The following is an 11,930-nucleotide window of genomic DNA, read 5'->3' on the forward strand; positions in this document are numbered from 1 at the left end:
CTAAATAGGATTTTGATAAAACCCATATATCATTATGTATAATTCGTTGACAAAAATTAATATGCTAGAAGAATACCTAATTTTAAGATCCGATTTAAAAATTATGGATTTATAAAATTTACATTACTAGTATTCTATTATAATCCCAAAATCAATGCTAGATTTTGTCTTTATTCAACTCAGGCTTATTATAGATGTCCGGGGACCTGCGTTTGGGACTATGAAATCTGGAAATTCCCAAAAGCTAATTTAAGCTTTTCATACAAACTGATTTCATCCTAACGAGAACAGTTCAAATATTAGACTTCTTAAAATGACGAAAAAAAGGTTTTTTAGATTTAAAAAATTAACTCGAGTGTATTTGTAGCCAAACGCTAATTATTTCTAAATGATGAGAACTTTTTTTGTCTTCGGCAAAGCTTTGGGGCAAAAATAAACCCAACCAATCTGGCACTTGATGTGTCACCTTTGCCACATAATTTAATAAACAAGTTGCTTTTTTTTTTTTTGTTTTATAAAAAAAAAAGTTGTTTTTCTTCAACAAAAAAAGAAAAAAAGTACAAGCTGTTCATACAACTACCAGTACTATTTTTAAATGAAAGAAAGCACGCAGCGAGGTTTTTTTATTCTAAAAAATAAAATAAAAAATAAAGTAAAGCGTTATTATAACTAGTTGTCTTTTAAAATGACGTAAAAACAAATATTTTTTCAAGAAAAAAAAAAAGTATTTTTATTTTTTTATTTTTTATTTTTTATGTTTAAAGAAATAAAGGATGCTTTAAAATCATCTGTCTTTAATTTGATGGTGACGGCTTACCTTTTCCACTTGTGCTTTTGTGATAGTTGACAAGACCATCGTGTACCATGTGATGTGACATGTCGAAGCCATGACAAAATAGATTTGCTGCAAATTTAATGAACGCCTACATATTTGGCATGTGAATTGAACGCATATTAGTTCGCCTTTTTTTTTTTTTTTTTTTTTTTTAAATATATTTCAAATTAAAAATAACTATTTTAAAGGAAATAATCCTTTTTATAGGAGGCATAACTATTTTTTTTTTTATTTTTAATTTTTTTTTATATCTCAATTTAAATAAATTTTTTTTTTCTATGCCCCAGGCTGCCCCTCCCTCCCAGGATTCGAATCCAGCGTCCACTGGTCGGGCTGTGGTGTGCAAGCCACTGAGCTCCCACACAAGTCTACAATTTAAATAAACTTTAAACATACTATCATCATAATTCTAATAAATTTAAATTTATTACATTTTAAAAATTTATAAATAAATATAAAAATTAATTTTTTAATAATTTTAACTAAATTTGTTGTTTGTAAAAATTTAACTTTAAAATTAATTTTTATTGTTATCAAACATATAAATACAAATTTTTATTATTATCAAACATATAAATACAATCATATTTTTTACTAGCCTTTAAAGCATATTTAATAATAATTGTTGTTTTAATTGTGACAATTTTAAAATTCGGTATTGATATAAGTTGTCCAATGATAAATATAGGTAATCCCAATTTTTTTTTAAAAAATAGCTATGATATTTTATTATTATTATTAATTGTAAGCTTTTGCTAACTATAATTAATGTTCAAAATTTTATTACAAATGGAAAATATCAAAATTTTAAAATATGAAAATTTTCATAAAAATATCTAATATCTATAAAATATCACAAAAAATGATGCAAAATTGTTGAAAATTTATTTTAAAAAATAAAAAATTGTGAAAAAACTTTAGCATTAGCTTATTTAATTAATTAATTATCCAATTGATTATACAAATTATAAAAATATTGAATAAATATTATATTTCTGTTAATCAATTTAATTTATAGTAAACGGTAACATTAATAAATAAATTATTATAGATAAAAATATACAAAACATATATATATATATATATATATATATAATAAAATTGTTTATTAATTAAGATAAAACAATTATTACAATTACATTATACTTCATAAATATCATTTTAATACACATAGAACTCTTAGGTAATTGAAAATTGTTACTCTCTTTCTCGTTCTCATTTTAAAATATAAAATGTGAAATATAATTATTAAAAGATATATTTCCTTGGAAATTTTTCATATAATTATTAATATATCAATCTTAAAAATCTTGTATTAAATATAATTATTCTTGATGTTTAGTATAATATATTCTATTATCTTTTTACATTTATTTGCTTAATGTTATTAATTTAAATACTATAAATACTAATTATATATAATATTATTTCCATATTATTTTTCTATATTATTATTTTTTCATTATTATATAATTAATTATTAACATGTAATTATAGAATTTTAATAAATTTATCTTATACAAAATATATAGCAAGTATATATATATACTTTATAAATAAAATAGAACCTATCAGGATCTTTTAATTTAATTCACTTTGTTTTAGGTATATTATTAAATATTTGAAAGACAATTAAAAGGTAAAAAAAATATTACAAAGGTTAATTTGGTAAAATAATTTACTAGAAATCTATAATATTTACAAAATTTTTTTATAAAAAAATTTTAAAAAAAATTATAGATATTTTCAAATTTTTTATGGAAATATTTGAAATTTTAATGGATATTATAGATTTTTTAACTAAATTATTAAGAATTTGATATGGATATTTTAATAGAAATTTTTATGAAAATTTCAAAAAAATTCAAAATTTTTTATGGATATTATGAAAATTATATCTGTTTTCATTTGAAACCTAAATTTCCTTTTTATCCTTTAAAAAAATAAATATTTTGGAGAAAGTTTGACAAAAAATTTTGATATTTAAAACCTTAACTTTAAGTATATTTGAAATCCGGCAACTAACCCCTATAAGTATATTTGAAATTCGGCACCTAACCCCTGTACTAGCTTTATTTACTATTTATACTACAAAATAAAGTTTTGCTATTCTTTTATTTTATTTTTTGTTTACTATAACTTATTACAATGATTTTAAAAAACTCATTACAATTGGGAAGGATAGATTTCACCAAAGCCAAAGTTTGATCCCTGAAAGTCAAGTTTTGCCCTTACGAAACTGTAAATTTTTTCTCTAATTTATCTAATTTTGATTTTTTTTCATTTTTTAAAGATTTAAATGATGCTTCTCCAATTAATCTATTGACCATATAATTTCTTTAAATATTGGTGTAAATATTTTTAACATTTAATATTGGTAAAATTCCCAATTTTAATTGAATTTTTATTTCACTAAAAAAATTGAATTTTTACGTTACTAAAAAGATAATACTACAAAACCAAAATGTTTACAAAAAATATTAACCGAAACCCCCACTCTGTTTGGCGTTTTCATTTTACCTTTGTTTTTGGAACCATTGGTTGACTCTTGTATTTTCTTAGTGTTTTGGTTGCTCAAAAGCCTACCATAAGAATTTTCATGTTCACTAACTTCTTAAGCAATTGTCTAAAAGATGAAGAGAGATCTGTGGAAAAATTTGGTTGCAGAAGCTATAGGTGCCATAGAGAAAAAGTAAAGCAGGTGCAAAAGGTTTACATTTTTTGTGACGACTAGTATGGGCGGGTACGGAGCATGAACAGGCTACCTGGTATCCAATCCTACATTGTCCGATGTAGATAAGGAGATAATTTAGATGTAATAATAATAGTCACTTTCATAACATCAACTTTTTTCAGAGCAATTGGATTCAAAATTCAAAAGAATTTTGAAGTTATGCGTGCTTAAGCAAGAGTAATCGAAGGATGAGGGGCCTCATGGAAAATTCTGAACAAAAAATCTCATACCGAATACGGTGGCTAAATTGGAGATAATATTAGCAGAGAGTGACAGATCCGTCAGTAGAGGTGGGATATTACAAATGGCATAAAGGTATGTACCTAGCTGGAAGTGTGCTAGCAATGATCTAAGTGGGCAGGTTATGACGACTAGTGTGAGCAGGTGTGAGGCACTAGCAGGCAACTTGGTGTGCAATCCTACATTGTCTAGGTGTAGATAAGAGGGTTGATTCAAATATAATAATAGTCACTTTTAATATACTGAGGTATTTTTAGAATGTTTGGCTTCAGGATTCAAAAAAATTCCGAAGTTAAGCATGCTCAAACGATAGCAATATTAGGATGAGTGACTTCTTTGGAAGCTTTATGGTGGCTAAATTTGGCTTCGGGGTTCGAAAAGACTTCGAATTGAATGTACTCAGGCGAGAGCAATTTTATGACAAGTGACGTTTTGGAAAGTTTTGCGGTGGCTAAATTGGAGACAATGTTTGCAAAGGGTGATATGTCCCCCTTATGGTTGACTTCTAAGTTCGAAAGGATTCTAAAGTTAAGTATACTTAGACGAGAACAATCTTAAAATGAGTAACCTTCTTGGAAGCTCTACGGTGGCTAAATTTGAGATAACATCGGCTGAGAGTTACAGATCCACCAATAGAGGTTTCATGTTACAATTTCAACGAAGAAAGATAATTAAAATATTGAGTTGCTCTGCCTAGGCATTTTTTAGCATATTGCATGAAATAATTTTTAGGATGGATGACCTTCTAGAAAGCTATGGTGGCTAAATTGGAGACAATGTGTTCATGTAAGAGCAATCCTAGGATGAATGAGCTCTTGGAAAGCTATATGATGGCTAAATAAAGGACAATATTGACAGATAATGACAAATCTATCAGTGGAGATGGGATATTACAATTTCAACAAAGAAAGTTAATTAAAATATTGAGTTGGTCTGATTAGGTCTTTTTTTAACATATAGCATGAAATGATTTTTAGGATGGATGATCTATTGAGAAACTCTATCGTGGCTAAAATGAAAATAATATCGGCAGAAATTGACAGGTACATTAGTGAAGGCGGAGTGTTACAATTTCAACAAAGAAAGTAAATTAAAATGCTGAGTTAGTCTAATTACGCATTTTTTTTTAACATATTACATGAAATGATTTGAAGTGGCACCAACTGACTTGGTACCATCATTGCATACAAGATTTTCTCCTTTGATTGACTAATCTCAAACTCTTTTAAGTGTTGGGTGTTTTTCTTTAGATGTTGTTCAAAGTAAAGGGGATTTTCTTTTGTTTTTTCACTTGGGACTTCGTATTCCGTGGCTCGTAGAGTTGCTAGTTTTTCTCTTTCGATTTCTAATGCTTATATTTGGTTAGAGGAAAGTCTTCGGTGGCTCCAGGATTTATTGGACAATAATGTATCAAATTTAGTTGATTAATGCAAGTTTCTGTTTGCTTCCATAAAGTTGAAGAAAAAAAAAAAAAGTACATGAAAAATGCTGTGAAAGGGATCGGTTAGGTTGGACTAATTAAATAACGATCTTATCAGATGGATATAGGGAAAACAAAAAAATTGAATATTATAAAAACTTTGTAAAAGTATCGCAGGAGACGTGAAACTTTTTTTTTTTTCTTTTGTTTTTAGGAAGCCTTTGCGTTGGTACGGATCTAACTCCATTATTGTTGCACATCATGTGACCGTCAGAGTAGGGATGTCAATTTGCCCCGCCCATCCCCAAAACCGCGTTGCACCGCCCCTAACGGGGCGGTTTTTCCCCAAAAATTTGGGAATGTGGGGCGGGCTCGGGGCAAATACCTAAAAACCGAGTCGGGGATGGGCCAGGGACGGAGAATAATAACCCCGCCCCGAACCCGCCTCTATATATATATATATATATATTTATTTATTATTTTTTTTATAAAATTTTATTTATGTAAAATCATTTTCTTCTTTTTTTTATTTATTTTTCTAAATATGTATTTTATTATAATTGTAAATTTGTTTCTTGATGTATTTTATTATATTTTTATTGCATTGTAGTCATTTTCTTTATATTTTAATCATAAAATAATTTTTTTATATAAATTTTTTTAAAAAATATCAATTAAAAAACAAAATGGGGAAAACCGTCCCGCCCGTCCCCACCCCGCAAAATCCCTAATCTCGCCCCGTACCTAAACAAAGGGGAAAATCGCGGGGATGAGATGTAAAATTCCCAGCGGGGACGGGGACGGGATTTTAAAAACCGGTCCCGTCCCGTCCCGTTGACATCCCTAGACCGTCAGAGGGACCTACAGGGCATGAGGCTTTGCTTGCCAGCTATGCCCACAATTTTCTTATTATACTTTTAAGGTCAATTAGGAATAAATAGATAATAAAATCATATAATGGAGTGTTAAATATATGAAGACCTCTTCTACACTTTAAATCAAAGAAATTTAATTATTACAAAGATATTTTTCTGGTATTTTGTATCCATGTATAATTTTCTTTTCCCTTTTTTTATATTAGTCTTTACAGTTTTTAATATATATTATACAGAATCAGGTTTAGATTAGATATTTAATTTCGAAAATTGATATAAGCTAGATTAATGTTATATATCCTATAATACTTTTACAGTATACCATTGTTTTTAGACTTTCACGTTGTTGGGAAACTAATAATTTTTCAAAAATCTTAAAGTAAGTTATTTATTGAATTTTTCTAATATATTGCAAGATGTTGGTCCACATCAATTTTTTTTTTTTTTTTGTTTGCTTGAAAGGTCCACATCAATTTTTGAATATAAAGACCTGAACACCTGAGTCTGGTTGATATTATACATCCTATAATACTTTTACAATATAACATTTTTTTTTTTTTAAAGACTTTCATGTAGTTGGGTAGCTAATAATTTTTCAAATATTTCAAAGTAGACTATTTGTTAAATGAGGTTAAATTGGATTAAACTATTTCAAATTTTATCCAATCAAATTAAATTATATATAAAATAGTTCAATTCAATTTAATCTGATTCCGTCCAACCGGCATAGATGGTGGAATTTTTATGATGTTGATTGAATAAGTAATTAACAATTATAGCCTACGTATTATAATAAGCCACTTTCTTTTATTAAAACAAATGTGGTATAATTTAAATGCGGTGTGTGTGCTTGGTGTGGTGGTTCTGGATGAGTATTTGTAGTCATTGCCGTGAAATACAGAGGAGGAGAAAAGGGGGAAAATAGGTTTGTATTCACGGTGTGCTTCTCTCGCACAGTTTTCTTTGATTTTGCAGGTGTTTTAAACCGTGAATCCATCATCTTTTAAAGCACAAATAACTGATCAATCCTCGGGCACGGTTATATTGAAAGATTTACATGCTTTAGTTGCCCAGGCAATGCTCATCTATTTCTAATCCACTCGAACTTCTAACCAAACTTTCCATACCTTTTTTTTTTTTTTTTTTCTTTTTTCTTTTTTAAAGAAACCACAATCAATGCCAATTATATAGGTACAGGATCTACTAGCAATGATGTAATAATCTTTTTGGTGGTTCCTCCAGAATGGGTGTATCCATCAGAATCCTTGTAAAGAAGATCCATCATACGTGCAAGATTGATTACACGCTCAAGGAGGGTCATTGGCATATCTCTTGGTTCAACCCACTCCTCATTTATATCCTTCCACGCTTCCACAATTCTCTTACGAAGTTCAACGTAGGCCTCATTCTCTGAAACACCGTGTTGCTTCACATAGCATTCCACGCTGGAGGCCACATGTCCTCTTTCCTGCTCAAACTACAAATTCAAAAAGTGCCACATCATCAACTAATCCAACTTAATTCTATATAAATTATCTTGATAAGCATTTGCATATTTGAAATTAGTAGTATTTATGAAAGGAAATTCATATTAATTAACAAGTTTTTGGTGAGTGTTATATTTTTTATTTTAGAAAATGGGAGATTCGGATTTGCTTATTGCGTCATTGAATTCAAAATCTTTTGTATTGGACATTTAATTTACAATTTGTACCATATTAATCTAATTCTCAAATTAATTAAAAATAAAGCTTAAAAATGAAGAAAATTTATTAGTCTTCTTATTGATCAATCAATCAATTTTTTTTTTCATTTTTTTTGTAAATTGAAAAAAAGAAAATTAATATTATGAAATTTTAAACTTTCTATTAGCTAATTTGAAAAAAGTAAATTAATGTAAAAGAAATTGTAATTTAAGAATCTGATGAGAAACATTTTAAACTTAAGGTTCTAATGTACAATCTTAATGTACAATCTAGCTAAAGTACTCCGCAAAGTAGAAATTAATTAATTAGAGTTTTGTCTCAAACCTTGTGGCCAACTACGTCATCCATGAACCTGCAAATGATACATGAAGCTTGCAAAATCTTAGGCCATTCTGAAATCCAATCAAAGCCCTCCTTGGTTACAATATCTCCCATACCAAGGAAAGATGTGATTGTAAGCATTGAGTAACCACAGCTTCGTAATCCGATTTCCAGATACTCCTCCAGTGTGGGTGTGTAATTGTTAGAGAACCATTTGGATTCAACCAGGTAGACTCGGACTAGTTTTTTCACCTATATATATGCATAGTTTTCATAAAACATTAACGAAGGTATCAAATTTCAGCTATCAACCAAGGAGAAAATTGCACAAATTAAAAAGAAAAATGTAATTTCGGTAGCAAAGATCAAATTTCATGCTTATAGTGGCGATTTAATTACTTCTTCTATGGCATAGTCTACTCGGTATTCTCTTCCTTCTTTGGTCATCACCTCCTCGATTTCTTTGTACACATTTAAGAGTTCCTCGTAACAATATCTCATGTAGTTTGGTAGCTGATCCATGCTGTTCAAATCCCATCTGAACGAACCAGATTAAATATATTGAAAATTAACTTTTTATCTGTAGAATTGAATATATCTAAGTAATTTAGATGACCCAACTTCTAACGCATGCAATTTTATATGTTATTAGTTTACCTTTCAATTGCATCCGTGAAGAGTAGGAGCTCATCATGTGTTCCATGAACGTCATATATATCATCAATTATCGAAGACATGACAATTACTTTGGTGAATAATTTTCTAGCAAGGGAGTATTGGGGCTCATAATATACTCCCAAACTCCAAAAGTAACCCTCTACTACCCGATCTCGTGCAAAAGGTAGTTTTGTTACAAAGTCCAAATCTTTCCACCACCTATGTAATCAATTAATAACTGTAAATTCATTAGAAAACCCATTTTAATTAGTCAAACCTAGTTATCAGCAGACAATCCAAAAAATAATAATAATCATGATAATTAATTACTTTGTTATATGGGCAAGTTCCTTCTGGTGCATTCTTTGTAAAATGTTGAAATCCATCTTGGCGAGAGTTAGCAGAGCTTCACTATGCGAAGGGTCTTGTTGGTAGAGAGAAATGAAGTGTCTTGCCTCAGCCCTTGGGATGGTTTTCCAAATGGGCTGACTTAAGGCATGCTTGATCTGTGCAGCAAGAGAAGGACTCAACTTGGTTGTTGTCAACGTCAAGGATGATGATGAAAGATGAGTGGCAGTGAATTTGAGTGCCTCTTCTAGTATTTCTTCTCCATGCACCCGCAAATGTGCTGCTTCATATAAGCTCAACATTCCCTTAGCATCACTAGCCAGGGCTTTATTGAACTTCCCTTCCTTGATGGTGAACTTCTCGAATACATCTGCTTGATCACGACGTAATTACACATGATATATACTCATAATCCATGTTATCATAATGGCTGTATATGGTTGTTTCCCATCAACTAATGAGGAATTTCCTCCACAATAGCATTTTCATGTATATATATATATATATATACACACACACACGCATTTGGTTGTGAACTAAGGTTTTATAATATGTGAATACCTTTAGCAAAAAAGTAAAAATTATATTTTATTATAAGTCACTAAAAATTTCATCATTATATATATGAATATATATTTGTGTGCATGGAAGACCTGTATATACGTGCCTGTGATATATATATATATATATATATATTCTCGTGCCAGATTTACCAAAATATATATATATTCTTGTTCCAGAGTACATACCACTTGATATATTGAAACCTGCTTGTCTGAGTAACCGAAACCACAGAGATACCGTATATAGATCAGAATTGTGGATACTACTGTGAATGCTGATTTTGTGAATATCTCGCAGAATTTCATAAATTTGGCCATGAAAGTGGTAAGACAAACCCAATCGTTGGATATCATCAATCAGTTGTAGCTTTTCTGACGGATTGTATGAAACAGCAGTTAGCATCTTCTCCACTTCATCTTTAAGTTTCTGAACCTGTTGCTCCGTATCACTATCAACTTTCTATAAAGTAAAGTTAAACCCATACACTTTATTAGCTCTTAAAATAACAATTAATTCTCATAATTTTATTTGAAGGCAGAAATTTCGAATGTATTATATATATCATCGCATGCATAAAATATATATATATATATATATATATATATATATAACACATACAATGGATTCCACCAAAAGTTAAAGAAACAAAATTAAAAAAAAAAATAAAACAACAACAACAACAACAACAACAAATAGAGTGAAAAAATAGAAGCATAATAGCATATGTATGAATACATATGTACCAGTGGTGTAGAGGCATATGCGAGGAAATGGTTCCCCCAAATGCTAGGATGAAAATTGGCGCAGCGCCGAATAACTTGGGGTGTGGAATTTGTAAACTGGGACGTAGCATCAACTACTGAAAATCTTGACATTTTCTTAAACGCTTCTTATACTTAGTGAGTTGGTGAATCTTTTTCCATCTGCTCAGGTATTTATGGGGTTCACAATGTTTTCTTCAGTTAAAAAAAAAAAAAGAAAAAAGAAAAAAAAGAAATAAAATTATGAATTAGTGGACGATAGATTTACACATGACCGTCATCAAACAAAGGGTATTTTTATTTGTGGCCTTCTTAGAGTATTTGAAAATGAAAGTAATAGACAAGTCAGGTGTTTATTTCCCCTGGAAAGAAATAGAACAAGAAATTGACTACTCTACCATACATATTTTTCAGTGGACCACCTCAACTTATATTACAATATTCTTTATATAAAAAATATAAAACAGCTTTTTTCACAATTCTAAAATAATTATAGACATTGTTCACCTAAATAAGTTTACCAAAATATCCTCTTCTTCACTAGCATTTTTGTGCGGTAAATATGCCTGGCGGACTACAGATTCCATCCAGCTACACCCCGATTGGCAGATCTACCACCAGTGGTGGCTTTTTTACTTTTTTATTTTAACAGATATATATAGATGATTCAATTTAATAAAAATAAAAAAAATAAAAACTTAAGAGAAAAAAAAAATCAAATGATCTATTTCTATATTATTTTTCGATAAATTTTTACCACTTAGAAAAGTTGATTTATACGATTTTAAGATTATTTATGTAATTTAATATTTACTATTTAATATTTTTATTATAATTTTTAGAACGTATCAAAAAATTTGTGGAAATAACATGTACAGATAGGTGGTTTAAGGACCACATGATTTTATCTCCATTGGAGAGCCAATGGCAGCTGCTGTTGAGTTTGCCATGATGCCTGCAGCAGCTCGTTGGCAATTTTTATGACCACAATTTTTATGAGTATTTTTATAGTCCGTGGAAAATGTTTAGTGGCAAAGCCACTATTTCCTAAGTGAGTTCAGAGTTTCTTCACCAAAGATAAAAATAAATATGAGTTGGAAGTGGAAAATTCGAACTATATGCACCTTTTACCGTTATACTCGTGTACCCATGGAAACTAATGAAATGAGTAATCCATAAATTGTAGTTGTAAGCAAATTATTGAATTGGTAATACTTAAAATTTTATAAACTAGCACTTCACATGTTAACATTTACAGGAAAATTATTGATATAGCCCATAATTTATTGGCATTTCTTTGGGACTAACCCCTTGAATAACCAAAAAAAAAAAAAAATTTGGATGAACGTAAAATAGGGAAGTATTATTTTATTTTATTTATTATTATTATTATTTTTTTGTAATCATTACAACAATTTATAAGCTAAACAGAAAGGAGAGTTTGTGTCGTCTCAAATTCTCAAATGTAT

The 11,930-nt window shown here is 29.3% G+C and overlaps 1 protein-coding gene across 1 annotated transcript; it reads right to left on the reverse strand.

The window, feature by feature from the left end:
• Positions 1–7,105: 7,105 nt before the first annotated feature.
• LOC125421557 ((-)-germacrene D synthase-like) lies at positions 7,106–10,628 on the reverse strand. The gene is made up of 7 exons (XM_048470768.2): positions 10,444–10,628; positions 9,886–10,159; positions 9,119–9,506; positions 8,789–9,007; positions 8,531–8,669; positions 8,135–8,383; positions 7,106–7,581 (listed from the first exon to the last, which is right to left on the reverse strand). Exons 1-7 carry the CDS (start codon positions 10,573–10,575, stop codon positions 7,288–7,290), a joined length of 1,695 nt encoding a protein of 564 aa, XP_048326725.2. The 5' UTR covers positions 10,576–10,628; the 3' UTR covers positions 7,106–7,287.
• Positions 10,629–11,930: the final 1,302 nt, after the last annotated feature.

This window comes from Ziziphus jujuba, chromosome 1 (assembly GCF_031755915.1).
Source record: "Ziziphus jujuba cultivar Dongzao chromosome 1, ASM3175591v1".
Classification (NCBI taxonomy): domain Eukaryota; kingdom Viridiplantae; phylum Streptophyta; class Magnoliopsida; order Rosales; family Rhamnaceae; genus Ziziphus; species Ziziphus jujuba.

What these genes read in the sequence shown, in the direction of transcription:
- LOC125421557 (XM_048470768.2), bottom strand. Translation starts at nt 10,575, where the DNA reads ATGTCAAGATTTTCAGTAGTTGATGCTACGTCCCAGTTTACAAATTCC. An exon ending in TAGACTATGCCATAGAAGAA is followed by an intron (nt 8,384 to 8,530) that starts GTAATTAAATCG and finishes GCATATATATAG; the next exon opens with GTGAAAAAACTAGTCCGAGT. An exon ending in ATGACGTAGTTGGCCACAAG is followed by an intron (nt 7,582 to 8,134) that starts GTTTGAGACAAA and finishes TTGAATTTGTAG; the next exon opens with TTTGAGCAGGAAAGAGGACA.